The sequence below is a fragment of the Tachyglossus aculeatus genome, chromosome 6 (assembly GCF_015852505.1).
Source record: "Tachyglossus aculeatus isolate mTacAcu1 chromosome 6, mTacAcu1.pri, whole genome shotgun sequence".
NCBI lineage: Eukaryota > Metazoa > Chordata > Mammalia > Monotremata > Tachyglossidae > Tachyglossus > Tachyglossus aculeatus.
In genome coordinates this window covers 19,941,018-19,965,082 of record NC_052071.1, presented here as the reverse complement: position 1 = coordinate 19,965,082, position 24,065 = coordinate 19,941,018, and the positions used below count along the sequence as shown (strand labels likewise).

Below are 24,065 nucleotides of genomic sequence, written 5' to 3'. Positions count from 1 at the left end.
AGTGAGAAATCAATTTTCTAAAAGGAAAAAATTACAATAATCCCATTATCAGAACAGGCAGGCTACGTCTCATCCCATTAAAAAGAATCTACTGTTCACAGTGTGTGAGGAATCACAGATCAGTATTAAATAATAATACCCATTTAGTTCACCAAACCCAAAATCCCTACAGTCACTATATACCAGGTAAATACTTCACATTCCATAGTTCTGTAACAATTTCCTGACGCACAGTAAGGAGCAATGCAGTCTAGTGGAACAGTGGAACGAGTACAATTCTGGGAGTCACAGGTCCTGGGTTCTAATCCCAGCTCTGCCACTCTGCTGTGTGACCTTGGGAACATCACAACTTCTCTGGCTTCAGTTACCTCATCTGTAAAATGGGGATTAAGACGACTGTGAGCTCTATGTGGTACAGGAACTATGCCCAACCCAATAACCTTATATCTACCCCAGCACTCAGTACAGTGCCTGGCATATAGTAAGCACTATTTAAAAAAAAAAAAAAACACAACCCAAAAAACCAGCGATGACATGCATAACTATGCATATTCTAATAGTATACAAGAGGCCTTCCATGGATCATGTTATTGTGGACTCCACACGGAGTATCATCTCCTTTAGTCTAGAAAGAACCGGGCTTAAATAAATTACGGCTTTTGGTGAGTTTGACTCTCATCCTCTTCTTCCTCTAACTCTGATTTAGTTTTGGGTGTAATTTGGGTGAAACCCAACCACGTTCCTGTGCGCAGAGTAGCTCAGCTCTGCCTTGGCCACTCCCACTGCTTGCTGAGAGGCAGCATGGCTCAGTGGAAAGAGCACGGGCTTTGGAGTCAGAGGTCATGGGTTCAAATCCCAACTCCCCACCTGTCAGCTGTGTGACTTTGGGCAAGTCACTTAACTTCTCTGGGCCTCAGTTACCTCATCTGTAAAACGGGGATCAAGATTGTGAGCCCCCCGTGGGACAACCTGATCACTTTGTAACCTCCCCAGCGCTTGGAACAGTGCTATGCACATAGTAAGCACTTAATAAATGCCATCATCATTATTATTATTATTATTACTCCTTGCATCTCTTTCTCCTGATCCTGGTCCTCCCTCCAACCAGTACAGCCCCACCCCACCTTCCTTAGCCTCCCTCCCATCCAAGGCTGGGACAGGAGCAGCCTCAGTAGGGCCAGAGAACCACCGAAGGGGTGCGGGGGAAGGGGACACAACAAGACTGCAGACGCTTTCATTTTTCTCCCCTGCTCTCTCCTTGCATTCACGATGTGCTCGTGTACGGTACGAGTCTCGGCTGCCGTAGCCCACTAAACCACCTCCACCACCTCCTCCCCATCTCCCTAAATCATTCCATTCTTTACTGCGCGGCATCGGTGCCACCCCTCTATAAAGGTTCCCTTTGCGAGGAACTGCTGGACTAGGAATTGAATGAATGAATGAATAGGAAGACAAAAGGGGGCGATGTCAATTAAAAATCTAAATTTGTGAAATTCAAACTTAATTTCTTATCCAACTTTACATAAATTAGCCTCCACGCTATTTTTTTAGCCTGACAGTACTATTCCCTATGCATAAAAGGACACTATGTTTTTTTAAAACTTTACACAATCATCTCACAATAAATTAGAAAATTTCCAGATTGCTTTACAACTATGTATGTCAGAGGGCTGTTGGGAATAGACAAATTATTCACCACTGAACGTTTGTTTTTAACCAAATGCTACATTACCTTTGCGTAATCACCACCTGCAATATCACTAAATAAACGCTGTTACACTGTACTAGTCTAAACAAAGCAACAGTTGTGACCAATTATGAAAGTAAAACCATCAGAAACAATAAAAACCTATCTAGGAATAAAGGAAAAAAGTCTTTTCCAAACAAACTTTTAAAGAAAGGATCGCAGTTCAAAAAGCATAAAGACGAAAATGGAAATTCTTGAACTTTTCTGGAAAGCAAACCTTCCCACAATCAAGTTTGAAAAACAAAGCAAATAATCCCCACCTACAATATCACAATAAATGCTGTTACACTGTACTAGTCTAAACAAAGCAACAGTTGTGACCAATTATGAAAGTAAAACCATCAGAAACAATAAAAACCTATCTAGGAATAAAGGACAAAAGTAGCTTTAATAAAATGGAAACTGTCATATTACAACTACTTATTTCACAAATCATTTTAAATTATATCTGATTTACAATAAGCAACCCTTCCCTCTTCCAGTTTCCTATGGCAACTGCTTTAACAAGATCCCCAGACAACTCCGCAACATAATAGGAAGCTTAAGGGACTTCAAAACACAGCATTCTGCACTTAAAGCGATTTCAAATATAGTCAAAGGTTTCTCTATCATTTTTCATGCTAGTCATTTGGCTTGATCACCTAACTTTATAGTCTTCATTTACCTAATCATTCCTACATCAAATGTAAAGTGTTTTGAATAAATTCAATAAATCATTTAATTCCAAAGAACCTCATCATACTAAAACTAAATAAAACCCATACCTTAAAAGAAAATATTTAACTTACCTCCAAAAGTCATATTTTCATGGCTTTTATTCTCACTGAGAGTGCGGCATAATTGCAAACTGAAAAAAAGACCAAAACATGATCTGTATTAAATTCTGGTATCAAAATAGAATTTCTTGAAATTATAAGATTTTGCAAATCTCCAAATATCCAATTGGTCCTTGACTTGTTCTAGGTTACCCCTCTCTCAAATCACATTCAGATTATTGTAGCATAAGCATCTGAGGAAAACCATTAGTTGTAGTCTTTCAAAAACTTAAATGACACTTTTCTTTACAATTGCGCACTGGAATACTGCATTGCGAAAGCTTTCCTAAAAGGTATGTTTTATGTTAACCAATTTATTAAAAAAAAACAAACCCAAATGCAGCATATTTAGCTGCATACACAACCCATGTCCCAAATGGGGCACACAATCTTAATTCCCATTTTACAAACGAGGTAACTGAGATATCAAAAAATGACCTGTCCCAGGTCACACAGCGGAGAAGCGGCAGAGCCAGAATTAGCACCCAGGTCATTGACTACCAAGCCTGTGCTCTATCCACCAAGCCACACTGCTTCTCTAGAGTTTAAAGGTGTATTTTGCCTAATTTTTATTAGTATTTTGGAGGTATTGTAAACCAGACTAAATATTAATTACTTATTCTGTGGTGATGGGTGTGTCCCGTGCCCCTAAATGGTGGAGTGAAGAGATAAAACCACACTAGACACACCCTTCACCCATCTCTTCTCTCAATCCCCTTGTTCCAGAACTCTCCCTGCCCTAATTTGGGGTTAAAGAATGCAAAAAGACCTAACAAGCCAAATTCCAACCCAATCAAAGATGGAATCATCCTGCTGGTTACGTAGGACACATGGAGGTAAGAAGACCAAAGGAGGGACCATGGAAAGACAGTGTTCTAGTTCAATTCTGTGCCACCCAGCTACGTGATTCCATTTTGGTTTTGCACTTCCAAAACAGAATAGAGCGCTGAGTGGCAGCCAGCAGTAACCTGGGTTCAACCGAGTATGCAAACCTACAGAGCCCGGGGCATAAGGCAGAAGGTCCAGATCACTGAGCCCCTGCCACGCTAGATTTTCTGGGTCCCAGGGGCAGGCTGGTAGTTCGACCTCTCCAATCCTGCTGCCCAGCACCAGCAGCAGCTGACTCCTTATGGTAAGTGGGAAGATTCTTCTCTCCCAGGATTAGGAAACAGGAGGGTGAGCCCGACTCTTTTCTCTTGACTTTCACATCCTTACAATGGCTTAGCTCATGAAAAGTGGGGCCAATTAGGAAGCATGGTTCGTCTGCCTTCTGTCTTCTATCTAGGCCTCCTTTCTCTCTGGCCGCTCATCCTCTGCCTGCTTTCACGGGTTTCTCCTCTGCCTCCCGTCCACTAACTGTGGGAGTCCCTCAGTGCTCAGTTCTGGGTCTCCTATTCTCCATCTACACCCACTCCCTTGGACAACTCATTCGCTCCCTTGGCTTCAACTACTAACTCTATGCAGATGATTCCCAAATCTACCTCTCTGGTCCCAATCTCTCTCCTTCTCTACAAGTCTCACATTTCCTCCTGCCTTCAGGACATCACTACTTAACTTGTCCAAACTAGAACTCCTTAGCTTCCCACCCAAACCCTGTCCTTCCCATGACTTTCCCAATCACTATAGGCAGCACCGCCATCCTCCCTGTCTCACAAGCTTGTAACCTCGGCATTTTCCTCGATTCATCTCTCATTTAAACCATAGATTCAGTGTCAGCAAATCCCGTTGGATCAACCTTTGCAACATCCCCAAAATCCACCCTTGCTACTCCATCGAAATTGCTACCACGTTAATTACCCTCTCCCACCCTGATCACTGTACCAATGCTTGCTGACCTCCCAACCTCCTGTCTCTCGCCACTCCAGTCCATACTTCACTCTGCTGCCCTGATCATTTTTCTACAAAAGTATTCAGCCCATGTTTCCCCGCACCTCAAGAACCTCCGGTGGTTGCCCAGTCACCTCCGCAAACAGAAATTCCTTACCATCGGGTTTAAAGTACTCAATCACCTTGCCCCCTCCTACCTCACCTTCCTTCTCTCCTACGGCAACCCAGCCCGCATACTTCATTTTTCTACTGCCAACCAACTCACAGTATCTCAATCTCATCTAACCCTCCACCGATCTCTCGACCACATCTCCCCTCTAGCCTGAAACACCCTCCCTTTTCATATCCGAAGGATGATCCTGCTCCCCATCTTCAAAGCCTTATTAACAGCACATCTCCTCCAAGAGGCCTTCCCCAACTAAGCCCCCATTTCCTCTTTTCCCACTCCCTTCTGCATTGCCCTTGACTTGCACTAATATTCATCCCTCCCTGAGCCCCAAAGCACTTATGAATATATCTGTAATTTATTTAAGTTAATGTCTATATCCCCCTCTATACTGTAAGTTCATTGTGGCGGGAGGAGGGGAGGGAACATGTCTGCCAACTCTGTAACATTGTACTCTCCCAAACATTTAGTACAGTGCTCTGCACACAGTAAGTGCTCGATAAATGACTGACTAGAGTACGATTTTAAGCACGCAGCTGCACAAATTTTTTTTCCTTTCCACTTTTTCCTAGCTGCAACCGACACCTCCATTAAGGAACCTCTTTTTAATTACCAATATTCTGTACACTGGAATAGAGAGTCTCACTCAACATTAGTGTACCAAACTAAATAGAAGAAAAAGAGGGGGGAGTTAGCCAAGTATGTCATCTCTCTTTATGTACCATTCCACTACCCTGGCCCAGCAAACAGGGGTTTCTAGTAGTAATTGCTTTTACTGAGTGTGAAGGAACATACTAATCTCTTGGAGAAGTACGACAGGTTTGAGGCACATTCCCTGCCCGCAAGGAGCTTACACTCTAATAAGAAGATCATGGGACCTCTGGAGGATTGGGGTCCCACTAGGCTGACCTGATATGACGCCAAGTGCAGATGTTGCCTTTTTTCCACCCTACTCCACCATGTATACGAGTGCTGATTTAGAGTTTTAGATTTTTCTAGTAAAATTTTCATTTAAATTCCTAGTAACATATTCTTATACAACAATATATTTTACTGCTAGGGAATGTAATTTGTTTGTGGAAAAAAAGGAATTATTTCAAGTTTATATATCTGTTTTTACACACATGGGCATGTGAGGACAAGCAATTTTAATTACATTTTGCAACTGGGGAATACCATACCTTTGAGTTCATCGAATATCTATCTAACTGCTAGTACATAATTTAAAAGGCTGAATGCTTGTCTCCCTCCGTTCTCTCCTTCAGACATCTAGTCCCCACTTAAATTACTGGTCTCTCGAGACATTGAGAAAGGGATTCAAATATTTCAGCAACAAAATAAAATGTATTAAAGGTAAAAACAGTATTATGTATCTCCACCAAGCTCAGTCATTTCAATGCCGATTTTTAAATTAAAAAACAATCACACACCAATCTAAGTTCATTAAAACAAAAGTTCGCCAAATTTTTAGTTTAGCTTGCAGGATACAATCTAGAAAGTTTTTTCCTTAATGCCGAATCAGGATTAAACCATTAGAAAATTTAGATAAGGGGGCAAGCTTTTAGACTGTGAGCCCACTGTTGGGTAGGGACTGTCGCTATATGTTGCCAATTTGTACTTCCCAAGCGCTTAGTACAGTGTTCTGCACATAGTAAGCGCTCAATAAATATGATTGATGATGATGATAAACTGACATACAAAAATTGAGATTTAAAAAAATTTAGTGTTCTTCTGGTAATCAAATCAATGAAAGACAGGTTGTCAAAAACCTCACTGATGTTAAAAGGAAAACAATGGTCTGTAAAAGGGTTCCAGACTACAGAGGGTGGAGGGAAAGAAAATAGGGCTTTGATTGGAAGGCATCTCATTGTTAACACCACTTCCCCTATTAACCTCAGCTAATACAACCCTGGTTACTTCATCTGCCAATGGGTTAAGTGTTTCACCCTACCACATGGGGATTACTGTATTGACAAAATGATTTAGCTGTCATGAAATGCTACTGAAAATAAAAATACTCTCTAAATTCAATGCATTATAATTGTTCAATTGAAGAACTAAGGAGGGAGAGAGAGCTCTCTCTGCTTGGAAGCTTTTAAAGGGGGGATAAGTAAACAAGGGAGCAAAATAAGAAATGGACCTCATGTGTAAACTCCATAGGACTATCTAACTTCGTGAAAACTGCTGCATCCACTATGGTACCTACTGCCTGCTGTGAAATGGCACTACTGTACATCATCCTTTGGTAATACATGGAGCCTGGGTATAATAAACCATCTTAAAACCTGCACAATGTGGTACACCTCCCTGGTCACCTGCTTCCTCACTGCACTCCACTTCCCAGCAAGAACATGACTGGGGGACCAAGAGAAGCTAAATGGCACTGCACAAACCACTGCCAATTCATGAGGACAAAGCTTACTCTTAATTAATGGACTGTCTGAATTGTTTTCCTTTCCTTTCTTTTTAGAGATGTTAATGGGTGGATAAAAAGTTAAAGAAAGTAGCCAGAAATAGCAAGGGGTCTGTATAATCTGCCTCTGAATGAGAGATGACTGCAAGCCTAACCAGATGTGATAATGAACTAGTGAACTGTGCATTAATGTATTTGAAAGAAACCTCCAAATCCTAGAAAAATGGGCTAAATCCTTCTGGACTGTTGGTGGTGACAGAGACGAAGTCATTTCCAAATTATGGTGGCATTATTATCCACAAAAACCTAGTTCAGCAAATTGAAGCATTCAGACAACTGAACAAAATGAGGCTCTGGCCATCTGGTAGGTGCTTTCAAATTCTGTTTAGGTATTCAAGATTTTTGGAGTTTTTTTATTACTACTTTTTATGGTATTTGTTAAGCACTTATTATGTGCCAGGCACTGTAGTAAGCACTGGGGTAGATGCAAGCTAATGAGGTTGGGCACAGTCCACATCCCACATGGGGTTCACATCTTTAATCCCCATTTTACAGAAGAGCTTGGATAGCTCATTGGTTCAAACTTTCTTATGCAGAACTACCCTAGCATAAATCAGATCCTGGGTGACCTGGGGAGGACAATGACGAAATAAACCTATCTACGAACTTCATTTATATGTCTGCCTTCCAACAAATGTTCTTGATTTCTAGCCACATTACTAGGGAAGTTACCACAAAATTTCACTCTAATACCCATTATGGATCTCATCTATAAATTAATTCGACCATTCCTGAACCAAGTGATATTTTCAACCTCAATTTCCTGAGCTAGTAAACTCCATATGCTTACTACCAACTGGGTGAAGAAGTGTTTTCTTACATTTATTATGAATCTTAATGCCAAGCCTACAATGGGTGCCTTCCAGGTACCAGGGATGTAGGATTTCATGAATAACAATTCCATGGTCCCCACTATCCACACCCTACATCATGCTGTAAACTTCAATCATGAGCTCATATACCCATCACTGACCTGAACTCTATACGCAAAATAAGTATACAAAAGAAGCCTCATACAACCAAGGGGATGCTAAAGTGGAATGCGCTGAAATCTTTTGCCAGTCATTAACACTCCCCATTTTACAACGAAAGAAAAAAAAAGCTATAAAATATTCTCCCAGTTTGCACCCAATTATATCAAATCCCCAAAATGACACAAATTCACCCCCAAATTACTTCAAATGTAAAATGTGCGAGGCTGAGGCTTATATTAGCAAGTAAAACACTGCTGATCAAAGCAGGCCAAAGTCATATATTTGCAAAAACCCTGCTCTGAACATAGTAGGTTCTCCAACATTATTGGTGATGATTTTTGGTTTTATATAGTACCTATGCTAGAGGAAATGCTACTAACCGCTATCTCAAAGGAGCAAAAAAAGGACAAAAAAGCATTCCTGTACCTAGCCCATCATCTTTTAAAGATGACTAAAGATGACAGTGGGATCTGGGGGGGGGGGGGGGGGAGAGGAGGCTAATTTTAAGGAGTTAAGGGAGAGAAAAGAAAAAGCCTAACAATGATGAAGGAATGGAGATACAAAAAGTATCATACGAATCCAAATGAACAACTAGAAACTGCAAGTCTTAATCTCCATTCCCCAGGGACCTCCCAATCCTTTCCTATTAAAAAATATAAATAATGCTAACTGTCAAGCCCTTACTTACTGTGTGCCAAACACTGAGGTAGATATGAGATTACCAGGCCGTACGCAGTCTTTTTCTCACATGGGGCTCACAGTTTAAGTAGAAGAGAGAACAAACCATTCCCTCTGACAACACACAAGTGTTATTTAGGATTTCCAAAACCAGATCTGGAAAATAATAAGTTTATGGAGGTCAAGTATGAGCTCAAACACTAACATAGCTATTGATCCAGAAGGATAAGGGCACAGCTCTGGGAATCAAGAGCAAGTAGGGGTGTGCCTGCTGGGGTTAGGCCAACAGGGCTGAAAGTTTCTGAATGAAGCCCCACGTAGGGGGGCCCAGGGGGGCATCCTGAAAGAGACTTGGTTGATGGAGGTAGCCAAATCCACGGTGGCTACCCAAGAAATTCCCTGCTGGGATATGGTACTCTGGTCACGAACATGAGTGGCTCCTGAACATGAACAGCCTCTGCTTACACTTCACTACACCCTGTCCGTCTGTATTTATATTAATGTCTGTCTCCCCCTCTATGACTGTAACATCGTTGTGGGCTTACCTGGCATATTGCACTCTCCCAAATGCTTAGTATAGTGCCCTGTGCACCGCAGATGCTTAATAAATACGACTGACTGAATGCTAGTGGTACTCCGTGACCCATCAGGAAGACGAATAGCAGGAGGAAAAGCACTATCACTATAAATCAACTCCTCTGTGCAGGTTCTAAGCCCCAGCAACTCAGGACCAAAGCTCCATCAGTAGCTCATGATGGGACGCTATCACCACCACTTCTAAATAATGTAGTCTGGTAACTCCCCAATACAGAGCTTTCATAGTCTGCTTTTCTGGGACAGGACAACTGTGTGCCAACCACTGTCCTATTCACTGGGGTAGATACAAGCTTACATGTTGCATACAGTCCCTGTCCCACATGTGGAGCTCTCAGTCTTAATCCCCATTTCACAGAAGAGGTAACTGAGGCACAGAAAGTGAAATGACTTGCCCAAGGTCACACAGCAGACTAGAGGCAGAGCTCTGATTAGAACCCAGGTCCTTCTGAGTCCCATGGCCCATGCTAGGCCATGCTGCTTCTCTGATAGTTCTGGACAGGCCCATCCGAAAAGAATGAGCACTGGAAGTCGGTGGTCGTCAGCAAGGATAGGGATTGGCGGGGTGATGGTCCTGTGAACCATGTGCCACAGAACTGCTAAGGGAAGTAGTAGCAGTGGTGGCAAGAGCAGCACTGATTGCATGCCTATATGGTGCAGTGTTCCGGACAAGGAACTAGAGAGGAACAGAATATGACATGTTCTCTGCCCACCAGGAGCTTCCACTCTAATCGGGGTGACAAACACAAAAATGTTTACAACAATTACAGTAGCGGCGTAGCCTCGTAGGAAGGGCACAAGCCTGGGAGTCAGAGGACACCTGAGTTCTAAACATGGCTTAGCCACATGTCTGCTGTGTGACCTTGGGGCAAATCACAACTTTTCTGGGCCACTGTAAAATGGGGATTAAGACTGTGAGGAAAGAGGACCGAAGGGGGAGAGCCGAGGGCAAAGTATGGCTAGGGTGGTTTGGCAAAGTGCAGGAATAGAGAGCAGACATGGAGGGGCCAGATGGAGGAGAATCTTGAAGGTGAATGTGAGTTTTGGTTTGAGGCTAAGAGATGCAGGAAGCCAGTGGAGGATTTTGAGGAGGGAGGGGAGGGGAGAAGATGTAGGCCAGATGATACTTTCAGAAGATGATCTGTGCAGCAACAGTCTGGTGGTTCTACACACTCTGTCTCTACCCAAATGACTAATATGCTGGTCCAAGTATATATTTCCCTGGTACAAGCACGGATAAACTCTTGGTGGGCAAGGAACACATTTACCAACTCTGGTGTATTGCACTCTCTCAAGTGCAATACTGCACGCACTAAGCCCTCAGTAACACCACTGATTTATTGAAGAGCCCAGGAGATCAGAGAGGAAGCTACTGCACCCAGAGCCTGAAGCAAGACCAGAGTGGAAACAGTCTGGGTGGCAAAAAAGTTGGCAGGTGTGGGAACCTTGACCAGGAAAAACTGGCAGAATTTGGAGGTGGTCTGGGTCAGAGTTAAAGGATAGCAAAGAGTCGAGAATGAGAACAAGGTTGTGGGGCACATTAGTCTCCCCACATCACTGACCTCCCTGTTTCTGGTCTCCTCCCACTCCATTCGTCTTCACTCGGCTGCCCAGATCATTTTCCTACAAAAACTTCAGCCGATACCTCCCTACTCCTCAAGAAGCTCCAGTAGTTGTCTATTCACCGTTGCATGGAATAGAAACTCAGTATCATTGGCTTTATAACACTCAAGCAGTTCGCCTTCTCCTACCTTACCTTGCCGATATACTCAACCCAACCTGTACAATTCACTCGTCTAAACACAATCTACTCACTGTACCTCGATTTCATTTATCTCACTGCCATCCCCATGCCCATATGCTCCCTCTGGCTTGCAACTCCTTCCCCTTAGAGAGCCAACAGACCACGCTCCCCACCTTCAAAGCCTTATTAAAATCACATCTGCTTCAAAAACACCTTCACCAACTATGCCCTTCTGCATCATTTCTACACTTGGATCTGTACCCTTTTGGCAATCGATTTTCTCCCCACATGGAGCCCCACCCCACAGCACTTACCTCCGGAGACATAATTTGTTTTAATGCTGGCCTCCCCCTCTAGACTGCAAACTCCTGGTGGGGAAGGAACATGTCTACCAACTCCGCTGTATTGCTCTCTCCCAAGGGCAATACTGCACAGAGTAAACCCTCGAGAATACCACTGAGTTATTTAAGAGGCTGGGAGATCAGAGAGGGAGCTAGTGCAATAGTTTAGCCTGAGGAAAGACCAGAGCTAATATCAGAGGGGAAACAGTTTGGATGGCAAAAAAGTTGGCAGATCTGGGAAATGTCGGGCAGGAAATACTGGCAGAATTTGGCAGCGGTCTGGGGTGAGGGTTAAAGGATTGCAAAGAATAGAGGATGACTGCAAGGTTGTGGGCTTCTGTGATGGGGAGGGTGGTGGTACTGTTGGAGAGGGCTCAAAGCTGTGGTAACCCTTGGCTGGGTTTAATTTAGGAAGAAGTGTGACTCCTGCTACTTGTGAACCTAGTTGATTCAGTTACTCAATTACTACGGCTGTGAAAACTATTAACAAGGTATATATTGGTAGCCTACAACCAATGGATACGGAAAAACCTAGTAATTTAGAGACTCACTAACCCAGAGGGCAGAATGGCATGTTGCAATTCTTCAAATCTCAGCAGGCAGTCTTGGAAATGCTGTAGTGGATAGCTGAACCCAAATGAGAAGGAGCATGGCCTAGTAGAAAGAGCATGGGCCTTAGGGTCAGAGGACCAGGGTTCTAATCCCAGCTCTGCCATTTGCCTGCTGTGTGACCTTGGACAAGTCCTTAAATTATCTGTGCATCAGTTCTTTCATCTGTAAAATGGGGTTTGAGACTGTGACTCCCACCCCCACTCCCATGTGGGACATGGACTGTGTCCAGCCTGTTCAGCTTCTATCTACTCCAGTGCTTAGTATAGCCTGGCCCATAGTTAAGTATTTAAATAACATTTTAAAAAAATGCTTCCTATATCTCATAGTAGTTCCAAATCTACAAGTCAAAGGATAGTGGCAGCAAACTATGAGGGCAATCTAGGGGTGCCCTCAACTAAAACTGGCTCAACTGTGCTTAAAAAACATGATCTCATAGTCCAGTTAACAAGTGCCAAAATAAAATTAATTTTTGTTTTTAAAACACCGTAAGCTGCATGGCTATTAAACTGCTCGACTTGCCAGACAGAAAAATGGAAACAAAATCATAAACTCTAGTATACACATTATTTGAAATTTAAGGTCAAAGAATTACAAACTGTTTGCTTAAAATAGTTTGGTGTTTTTTTGTTAACTAATATTGTTACACTAACAGGAATTTTAACTTTTTTTTGCACAGACATTTAACCATGAGCAAAAATTCAGTGTAGATCATCATGCCTAAAGATATTCTCTAACTGTAATCTGGACAGAACAAAGATTTGCAACAAAAACATCTAGGGATTAAATTAGACAATCCTAATTAGAGCTGCTTGTTGCATTTATTAATGGAATGTCTAGTAAGCATTTCCATTTAACATGTACACAAAAATGTTAGCACATTAAAAAACTAAAATACATTCTTTATATGTGCAATTAACAATCCATACCATTTGGTTTCTGATATACTGAATTGACTGATATACTTAGACAAGGATAGTTCCTGAAAATTTAAGGGAATAAAGAATATGAGCTTTTCTACATACATTGGCTGTTGTCTTTCAAAGTAATCATCCCTAGCCCATGTTTGAAGATGGTAACTCTTGTGCTTTTAACAGTACATTTTGAAAAACCTAGTAACTCTACCAAAGAACCATTTCACCTTCTGAACAATCCTTCTACGGTGAATAATTTGAATAAGTATTTTATTTGAACGTAAAGAAGGCAATGAAAATTTCTCAGATGAACACTAGTAAATTTAGTTTAGTTCACCCTTGCTACTGAACTTCATAAATGCTCCATGATAATGTCATTGACTTTTTATAGTTCCTATGAAAGATCGTGTTTTAAATCATTAAAAATATCATGCACTTTTGGAAGTGGTAGGAAAGTCTCTGTTTAGATTCAAATAATTGGATTAGGCAAAAGGACGTTTCAATTCTGTCCCATACAGTAACGGGAATTGCTATTTTGTATTATTTTTTTGAGCAGTTACAGTGGTTGAAGTAATCTACAACATGTGCCATATTTATATAAAAACTACTTTGCACAAAATTAGAGTTTGAGACTGCTCCATATCTCAGGAGTTGGATACTGTTACATACCTCACCTGGCTTGGAGCCCTTAAAGGCTACCAGCTGTGTGCTCTTTAAGATAACTGCAACTCCCCAAAAACCTCAACACCTAAGCTTCTAACAGCAGCTATTACACAAAGGGGCTGCTTCAAAACCAAACACTATACGGAGAAGAAAACCCCCAATTACTGCCACACCTTCTACCACGCCTCTCAACTTCTTGAGCGAGTGGTCTACACCTGCGGCTTCCACGTCTCCGCCAGTTCTCTTCCTGATGCCCTCCAATCCAGCCCCTTCACTTCACCATAACTACCCTAAGGTCCCCAATGACCTCCTTCTTGCCAAATCAAATGGCTTCCACTCTATCCTAATCCACCTCGACCTCTCAGCTGCCTTCGACACTGTAGACCGCCCCCTTCTCCTGGGGACACTGTCTAACCTTGCCTTCACTGACACTGTCCTCTCCTGGCTCTTCTCTGCCTCCCACCCTCCAACTGTGAGAGTCCCTCAAGGATCTGTTCTGGGACCCCCTTCTAGTTTCCATCTACACCCACACCCTTGGAGAACTCATCTGCTCAAGTTCAACTTTCACCTCTCCAGCCCTGACCCCTCTCCTTCTCTGCAATCTCTTTCGCCTCCTGCCTTCGGGCCATCTCTTCTTGGACGGCAGCAGACACCTCAAAACTTGTAAAAACAGAACTACTCATCTTCCCACCCACAACCTGCCCACTCCATCTCACAAGCCTGTAACTTCGGCATTATCCTCGACTCATCCCAGTGCTTAGAACAGTGCTTTGCACATAGTAAGCTCTTAATAAATGCCACCATTATTATTATTATTATTCTCTCATTCACCCCACATTTTCAGTCACCAAATCCTGTCAGTTCTACCTGGACATCGCTAAAATCCACCTTTTTCTCTCCATCCAAACTGCTACCACACTGATCCAATCACTTACCCTACCCAACTTAGACTACAGCATCAGCTTCCTCACTGAGCCCCTGCCTCTCGCGGGTCCAGTCTATATTTTACCCTGCTTCCCTGATCACTTTTCTAAACAACTTTTCAGTCCACATGTCTCCACTCCTCAAGAGCCTTCAGTGGCTGCCCATCCAACTCACCATCGAATGTCTCAATATTGACTTTAGAGCCTCCTACGAATAAGGGGAAAGAGAGGTGACAAATGCACAAGATGAAATAAAAACACAAAAACATAAGAGATAAGGGCAATGATAAATTAAGCGCAACGGGGTGGGGGGGGGTGGGCGGCGTGGAGGATAAAAATCAGCTTGCTCCTTCCTTTCTTACCTCAATGATTTCCTATTACAATCCAGCCTGTTCATTTTGGTCCTCTACCACCAGCCTTACTACTCACTATACCTCAAACTCTTCTATCTCGCCGTTGATCCCTTGTCCAGATCCTCCCTCTGGCCTGGAACTCTCTTCCCCTTTTATGACAGACCATGACTCTCCCCACCTTCAAAGCCTTATTATAACCACATCTCCTCCAAAAGGCCTTCCCCAATTAAGCCCTCTTATTTTGCCTACTCCTCCTCCCTTCTGCATCACCCATGCATTTGGAATTGAACCTTTAAAGCACTTGATTAATCACCCAGCCTTTAGAACCAGAGCACTTACGCACATATCCATTATTTTGCTTCAGTGTCTAGCTCCCCCTCTAGACTGTAAGCTTCTTGTGGTCAGGTACATGCTAAACTGTACTCTCCCTCAAGAACTTAGTACAGTCGTCTGCACACAGTAAGTGATAAGTGCTACTGAGATGAAAATGAGACATTTGTTCCTGGCCCCTGAGGGGCTCACATCAACGAATAAGGGGAAAGAGAGTGGTGACAAACTCTTAAGAAGATATGAAATCAAAAGAACACAAAAATTTAAAAGAGCAATGATAAATTAAGAGCAAGGGGGGGAGGAGGAGAACTGAGTTAGAGTAGTTTCATGCTCCTCACAGCCAGACTATCACAGCCTTTTCAACGTTCTTTCATGCCTCAACACTTTTAAACATGAAACTAACAACTATGTTCAGTACTGACAGCATATCTACTGAAGATCCTTGCCTTTACAATTTAAGAATTAATTTTGACTCAAGGAATATCATTCTGCTCAACTTAATAGGATGAAGCAATACTTAAGCCACTTACTTGAGACATTTATTAAGCGCTTGTTCTCTGCAATGGTGAAGGGGGTGGGATTCAAGACAATTAGATCAGGCAGTCCCTTTTCTGAAACTTCCACTCACAGATTAAGACCATCCAATCTCCCTATGTTCCTGGAATGGGGGGCTGTTGGGGGGGGGGGGGGGGGGCGGGGGAGAAGAGTACTTAAAATTGATCCCCTTTAAATGAATCATGGTTTTCAGATCAATTTATACAATTGGTTTTCTTCAGTGGAATGAAAAGCTAAAAAAAAAAAAAAATAGTCACCATGCAGGCAACCTGGTTAAAACTGCAAAATCCCAAATATCCACAGAAAGGTGGGGAGAAATAGTGCTATATGGTACATTTCATAATAGTCCCACTAAGTGTCATTCATAATACTTTAAAATGATATACAACCAACGTACTATTTTCTTTATTTAAATCAAAAATTGACCATAAAGCAGAGCAGGTGCATTGATAAGTTTATCCAAAAGCCTCATTTTTCACCATTAGTTTCAATACCCTTCCCTACTATACAGCATGACAAGACTATACAGTTTGAAGAACAAGTGCCGTAGTAAAATTGTGAGCCCCACGTGGGACAACCTCAATTACCTTGTATCCCCCTCAGCGGTGAGAACAGTGCTTGGCATAGTAAGCGCTTAACAAATACCAACATTATTATTATTATTCATAAAAATTATTTTCTGAACTTTTCCTTCTTATCCAACAAGTAGAGTACACGAGTTGCCATAACATCCATGCTTACTAGGCAATTTGGCTAGGAAATAAGGATGAATTGGTCAGCAAGCTCGGCCTGTTTGAATACCAACCCGCTAGTGTCAAAAGAAACAAAAGAGCATGTGTGCAGCACTGAACACGGTCAGGACCACAACAGGGGCCTCCTTTAACATCAAGAAGACAACCCCACCTTAAAGGGAAACTAGGCATAACCACAGAGAAGAAGCATATAATCTGCAGACTGGTTGATCAATTCCTGAAGAAATAGGACTTGGTTTATTGACACTGGCACGAAAGTGACTTACTGGCCACTAGATTGCTCAGCAACTGCTTCTATTATATTTAACTGTTTTTCCAAGAGAGCTACTAGGATGATGCACTGGGCATTTTTGCCTCAACCCTGCGTGCCCATGGGCCCTGCTATCGGCCCGGGGAAATGAGCACTGCCCTGGGAATCAGGAAACGTGGATGCCAGCCCCAATCTGGCTAGTCAACGTGAGCAGAGACCACACCACCCACCTGCTACTTGCAGGATTTCTACCCCTGGACTAATGCCAGCACTGGGAACTTATCTGGCAGAGGCAGAAGACTCCAACTGGTTTGGGGCAAACCACTGACACCAGAGTCGATTCCTCTGTGCAGGTTCTCAGTCCTGAACTTTCACGACTGTGGGGACTCCCCCTTTGGGCCTGCCATGAGTCTCAATCTGCACACAGTTTTCAAAGATGCACACACTATTTCTAGGCAATGTTTACTGCGGATCAACCTACAAGTCAACGTGGGAAGATGTTTCAAGACAAGGGAGTTGTGTGGCCTAATGGGAGCAGCACGGTCTAGTGGAAGTAGCACAAGGGCTAGGAATCAGAAAGGCCTGGGTTCTAATCCCAGATATGACACTTGTCTGCTGTGTGAGACCTTGGGCAAGTCACTTCAGTTCTCTGTGCCCCAATTACCTCATCTGCAAAATGGGAATTAAGACTATGAGCCCAATGTGGGATAGGGAGTGGGTCTAACCTGACTGTTTTGTATCTTCCCTGGCACTTAGAACAGTGACTGGTACATAGTAAGTGCTTTAATACCATTAAAAAGAAATTCAAAAAGATTTACCATGTGTTTAACTCTACTCTATGGAGTTTTTAGAACGTGGTTTGTGACTGTGACAAATCACAGGCTAGGAGAAATTTGTTTTTTAGTATTGACAAAGGAAGGGTGGATGAGCTTCTGTCTTTGGGATCCAGAACCTGACCAAAGAAATTGACTAGAAAGTGCTTGTGTGGCACTACTCCCTCTCTGAAGGAACACATCGGTGTGGTATGTTTGCCAAGTCCGTGTGCTGTCTTTACCCACATTGGCTGGGTGGTGACAGAACCAGGTACCCTAATTCACAGAATGCTCTCCAAAGAACCAAATGATGCAAAGAATTAATGTGTTACAGAGTAGATGATTCCCAGATACTGCCTTGACTGTCATTTTCTGAAACCAACTGTATCTCCCACCCCATCCAACTGCTACTTTATGGTATTAAATACTGTAATGTTAAAGACACAGTGTAGTTCGTTATTGTTTTATGAACAGCACAGCAAGACAAAAGCTAGGCAGTACAGGGGCATCACATCTTACAAATGCTCCATGCAACTGTTTCTTCTTACACCAAATCTACGTGTGGATCAGGCTACACCAGATCAGATTCACGTCAAATGATAAACGGTCTCTAATTCTGCCCACATACAGTATCCACATCGAGTAACGAAAAACACATGCTACAGCAGAACAGGGTGTTTAATAAAGTGGACGGGTCTTCTCTAACAAATATTTTCTCATCAATAATTTTACTGAATGCTTTGGAGGCTAAACTCAAAGTTACAGGAGGTCCTGCTTTTTAAATGACCAGAGGAGTTAAAATAGTTTACTTCTTAAATTACTACTATTCCTTTTCTGGATATCCATTAGATAGATTACATCCATTAGAAGCTCTGCCTCTGACTTCTGTTTTATGTTCCCAAGCACTGAAGCCTATGTTCTGCTCCCAGCAGGTGCTCACTATGTATTAATAACGATTGTTATTAATGAGAAATCATGGTTAATCAGCCACCACTATCACAAATGAGCCCAATCTCTTTTCCAAACAAATAGGTCATAAAAAGGGGAGTTAGGGTGAAGAACTTCAAAACCAGAAGTGGATAACTTCCTGACACCCGAATGTGATAGAGATGATAATAATAATAATAATAATAATAGATATGGGTGACAGTTACTGTTTTTATTTTAACACAGACGTGATGCACAGAGGGGGTAACTGACAGTTGTGTTACCTATTCTGCTAAACTCTGTTAAAGGCTGGGTGCAAACTCTGTTGTAATCTAGTCCCTCAAGGGCTCAGTACATGGTCTGTACACGTTAAGCTCTCAATAAGTAATAATAATAATAATGATGGTATTTGCTAAGCGCTTTCTATGTGCCAAGAACTGTTCTAAGCGCTAGAGATGGATATAAAATGGGGGGCGGAAGAGACACAGATCTGGATATCAAGTCAATGTAGTTGTATTAGAAGACATTTTCAGATTTGTCTTCTCAACAGCTGGGTCCCCCCTAAAAAGGGCTCCCCTATGGAAATCCCAACCTCCTCTTCCCCCTCCAAGCCCCGTTCTTCCTCCCAAACACGGACTCGAAAAGGGAATTACTGGGAAGCTGGGGGGGGGGGGGGGGGCGGAGGGGGCGGTTACCCCACCCTACATCGAGAAGAACTTTTGTGTGTGTGTGTGTGTGTGTGTGTGTGTGTGTGTGTGTGTGTGTTAAAATGAAAACAGTAACTGCCACCCAGCCTGTCAGCATCACCCCGGGGGGGCAGATTCGGGGGTCGGGGGGCGTTCCCCAAAAGGAAATCGCGGGGGGCGAGCAGGCCGGACACGGAGGAGGGTGGGCGCCAATCGGTGGAGACGAAGAGGCCGGGGGAAGGGGCGGCCCTGAATAACAACAACAACAACAATAATAATAATACTGATGGCATTTCTTAAGCGCTCTGTGCCAAGCACTGTCCTAAGCGCTGGGGGAGATACAAGGTAATCAGGTTGCCCCCCAGTCTTCATCCCCATTTTCCAGATAGGGAAACTGAGGCCCAGAGAATTGACTGGCCCGAAGTCACCAAGCTAATCGGCGGCGGGGCCGGGATTGGAACCCACCCCTGACTCCCAATAATAACGACGGCTTTTGTTAAACGCTTACTGTGTGCTAAGCGCTGGGGGAGATACAAGGTAATCAGGTTGCCCCACGTGGGGCTCCAAGTCTTCACCCCCATTTTCCAGATGAGGGACTGAGGCCCAGGGAAGCGGCTGGCCCAAAGTCACCCAGCTCATCGGCGATGAGGCCGGGATTAGAACCCACGACCTCTGACTCCCAATAATAATGACGGCTTTTGTTAAGCACTTACTGTGTGCTAAGCGCTGGGGGAGACACAAGGTAAGCAGGTTGCCCCACGTGGGCTCACAGTCTTCACCCCCATTTTCCAGATGAGGGACTGAGGCCCAGAGAAGTGGCTGGCCCAAAGTCACCCCGCTGATCGGGGGCGGGATTAGAACCCACGACCTCTGACTCCCAATAATAATGATGGCTTTTGTTAAGCGCTTACTATGTGCTAAGCGCTGGGGGAGATACAAGATAATCAGGTTGCACCACGTGGGGGTCAGAGTCTTCATCCCCATTTTCCAGATGAGAGAACTGAGGCCCAGAGAAGTGGCTGGCCCAAAGACACCCAGCTGATCAGGGGCGGATTAGAACCCACGACCTGACTCCCAATAATAATGATGGCTTTTGTTAAGCGCTTACTATATGCTAAGCGCTGGGGGGATACAAAGTAATCAGGTTGCACCACGTGGGGCTCAGAGTCTTCATCCCCATTTTCCAGATGAGGGAACTGAGGCCCAGGGAAGTGGCTGGCCCAAAGACACCCAGCTGATCGGGGGCGGGATTAGAACCCACGACCTCTGACTCCCAATAATAATGATGGCTTTTGTTAAGATCTTACTATATCCTAAGCGTTGGGGGGATACAAGGTAATCAGGTTGCACCACGTGAGGCTCAGTCTTCATCCCCATTTTCCAGATGAGGGAACTGAGGCCCAGAGAAGTGGCTGGCCCAAAGTCACCCAGCTGATCGGCGGCGGGGTCGGGATTAGAACCCACGACCTCGGACTCCCAAATAGGGGGTTACATGTACTGGGGAGAGACGGCTCGGGGGGCAGCGCCGGGTCTCGCGGGGGCCCAGGGAGCGGCCCTTGGCCGGCGGTGGGGGGAGGAGGAGGAGGAGGAGGAGGAGGAGGAAGGGGACGAAGACACACACACAAAATGGGGAACCAGGGCCAAGGCGGGAAGGGGCCCGTGGTGGTGGTGGTGATGGTGGTGGTGCTGGTGGTGGTGATGGGGGCCGCCGTGCCCCCCCCCCCCCCCGGGGAGGTGGCAAGCCGTCGCCCTCCCGCACCCCCGAGGCGGCGGGGCCGGGGGCAGGGAAAACGGGGCGCCGGGCGGGGGGGGACACGACCCCCTGAGCGCACTTACAATTCGCTTTTCCCTGATTTCTCCCAGTTCTTGATCCACTCGGTAGGGACGGCCGAGGCCGCAGGAGGAGGTGGTGGTGGAGGAGGCGCCGCCGCCGCCGCCATCTTGGGCTCTGCAGGCTCGGGAGCCCGGATGTAGAGCGCACGGGAGCGGGAGGTCAGAGGGGAGGCCCGGGGACCGCCAGGGCCCGGCGGGGAAGGGCAGGGCAGGGCAGGGCAAGGCCGGGCCGCGCGCGGAGCCTGACGGGAAGCACGGCCGCCTCACCGGGCCCACAACCACCTCCCCTCACCTCCTCACATTCATTCGTTCAATCCTATCGGTTGAGCGCCTGCTGTGTGCGGAGCGCTGTACTAACCGCTTGGGAAGTACAAGTCGGCAACATGGACGGTCCCTCGCCTCCTCACACTCACGCGCTCAATCGTATCGATTGAGCGCCTGCTGTGTGCAGAGCGCTGTGCTAACCGCTTGGGAAGTACAAGTCGGCAACAAAGACGGCCCCTCACCTCCCCTCTTCCCTCACCTCCTCACATTCATTTGTTCAGTCGTATCGAATGAGCGCCTACTGTGTGCAGAGCGCTGTGCTAACCGCTTGGGAAGTACAAGTCGGCAACAAAGACGGCCCCTCACCTCCTCACATTCATTCGTTCAGTCGTATCGAATGAGCACCTACTGTGTGCAGAGCACTGTGCTAACTGCTTGGGAAGTACAAGTCGGCAACAAAGACGGCCCCTCACCTCCCCTCTCCCCTCACCTCCTCACATTCATTCGTTAAGTCGTATTAACTGAGCGCCTACTGTGTGCAGAGCGCTGTGCTAACCGCTTGGGAAGTACAAGTCGGCAACAAAGACGGCCCCTCACCTCCCCTCTTCCCTCACCTCCTCACATTCATTTGTTCAGTCGTATCGAATGAGCGCCTACTGTGTGCAGAGCGCTGTGCTAACCGCTTGGGAAGTACAAGTCGGCAACAAAGACGGCCCCTCACCTCCCCTCCTCACATTCATTCGTTAAGTCGTATTAATTGAGCGCCTACTGTGTGCAGAGCGCTGTGCTAACCGCTTGGGAAGTACAAGTCGGCAACATGGAGGGACGGTCCCTCACCTCTCCTCTCCCCTCACCTCCTCACACTCACTGGTTCAATCGTATCGATTGAGCGCCTACTGTGTACAGGGCGCTATATTAACCGCTTGGGAAGTACAAGTCAGCAACATAGACGGTCCCTCCCCTCCCCTCCTCACACTCACTCGTTCAATCGTATCGATTGAGCGCCTACTGTGTGCAGAACGCTGTATTAACCGCTTGGGAAGTACAAGTCGGCAATGTGGAGGGATCAATCAATCAATCAATCGTATTTATTGAGCGCTTACTATGTGCAGAGCACTGTACTAAGCGCTTGGGAAGTACAAATTGGCATCACATAGAGACAGTCCCTACCCAACAGTGGGCTCACAGTCTAAAAGGGGGAGACAGAGAACAGAACCAAACATACCAACAAAATAAGTAGGATAGAAATGTACAAGTAAAATAAATAAATAAATAAATAAATAGAGTAATAAATATGTACAACCATATATACATATATACAGGTGCTGTGGGGAAGGGAAGGAGGTAAGACGGGGGGATGGAGAGGGGGACGAGGGGGAGAGGAAAGAAGGGGCTCAGTCTGGGAAGGCCTCCTGGAGGAGGTGAGCTCTCAGCAGGGCCTTGAAGGGAGGAAGAGAGCTAGCTTGGCGGATGGGCAGAGGGAGGGCATTCCAGGCCCGGGGGATGACGTGGGCCGGGGGTCGATGGCGGGACAGGCGAGAGCGAGGTACAGTGAGGGATGGTCCCTCACCTCCCCTCTCCCCTCACCTCCTAACATTCATTCTTTCAATCGTATCGAGCGCCTACTGTGTGCAGAATGCTGTGCTAACCGCTTGGCAAGTACAAGTCGGCAACATGGAGGGATGGTCCCTCACCTCCCCTCTCCCCTCACCTCCTAACATTCATTCTTTCAATCGTATCGCGCGCCTACTGTGTGCAGAATGCTGTGCTAACCGCTTGGCAAGTACAAGTCGGCAACGTGGAGGGACGGTCCCTCACCTCCTCACATTCACTCGTTCAATCATATCGATTGAGCGCCTAGTGTGCAGAGCGCTGTACTAACCGCTTGGGAAGTACAAGTCGACAACATGGACGGTCCCTCACCTCCCCTCTTTCCTCACCTCCTCACACTCACTCCTTCAATCGTATCGATTGAGTGCCCCCTCACCTCCTCACACGCACTCCTTCAATCGTATCGATTGAGCGCCTACTGTGTGCAGAACGCTGTATTAACCGCTCGGGAAGTACAAGTTGGCAACATAGAGAGACGGTCCCTCCCCGACAACGGGCTCACAGGCTAGAAGGGGGAGACTGACCACAAAACAAAACAAGGAGACGGGTGTCAACATCGTCAGGACAGATATGTCAGGAAAGCTATGGGCACATCATTAACAAAATAAATAGAATAGTAAATATGTCCCAGAGAAGCAGCGTGGCTCAGTGGAAAGAGCACGGGCTTAGGAGTCGGAGGTCATGGGTTCAAATCCCGCCCCCGCCAACTGTCAGCTGTGTGACTTTGGGCAAGTCACTTCACTTCTCTGTGCCTGTTACCTCATCTGTAAAATGGGGATGAAGACTGTGAGCCCCCCGTGGGACGACCTGATCACCGTGTATCCTCCCCTGCGCTTAGAACAGTGCTTTTCACATAGTAAGCGTGTAATTAATGCCATTATTATTATTATGTACAGGTAAAATAGAGTAATAAAGCTATACAATTATATACGCAAGTGCTGTGGGGAGGGGAAGGAGGTAGGCCGGGGGGGAATGGGGAGGAGGAGAGGAAAAGGGGGGCTCAGTCTGGGAAGGCCTGCTGGAGGAGGTGAGCTCTCAGCAGACCGCCTTCTCACCTGTCCTGCCACCTACGTCCTTCCCCTGGCCTGGAATGCCCTCCCTCCTCACATCCGCCAAGCTAGCTCTCTTCCTCCCTTAGAAGCCCTCCTGAGAGCTCACCTCCTCCAGTAGGCCTTCCCAGGTTGACCACCCCCTTTTCCTCTGCTCCTCCCCATCCCCATCACC

The 24,065-nt window shown here is 45.4% G+C and overlaps 1 protein-coding gene across 4 annotated transcripts in view; it reads right to left on the bottom strand.

The window, feature by feature from the left end:
- THOC2 (THO complex 2) overlaps positions 1 to 21,100 on the bottom strand; it is an 83,050-nt gene extending 61,950 nt beyond the window's left edge. For all 4 annotated transcript variants that reach the window (XR_005451618.1, XM_038748468.1, XM_038748470.1 and 1 more), the window contains exons 1-2: positions 20,970 to 21,100; positions 2,536 to 2,594 (exon numbers count right to left, since the gene is read on the bottom strand). Coding sequence is in view for 3 of the 4 variants with exons in the window: in XM_038748468.1 (XP_038604396.1) it covers positions 2,536 to 2,594; positions 20,970 to 21,073 (163 nt within the window). In the remaining variant the exon portion in view is untranslated. The remainder of the gene's footprint in view (positions 1 to 2,535; positions 2,595 to 20,969) is intronic.
- Positions 21,101 to 24,065: the final 2,965 nt, after the last annotated feature.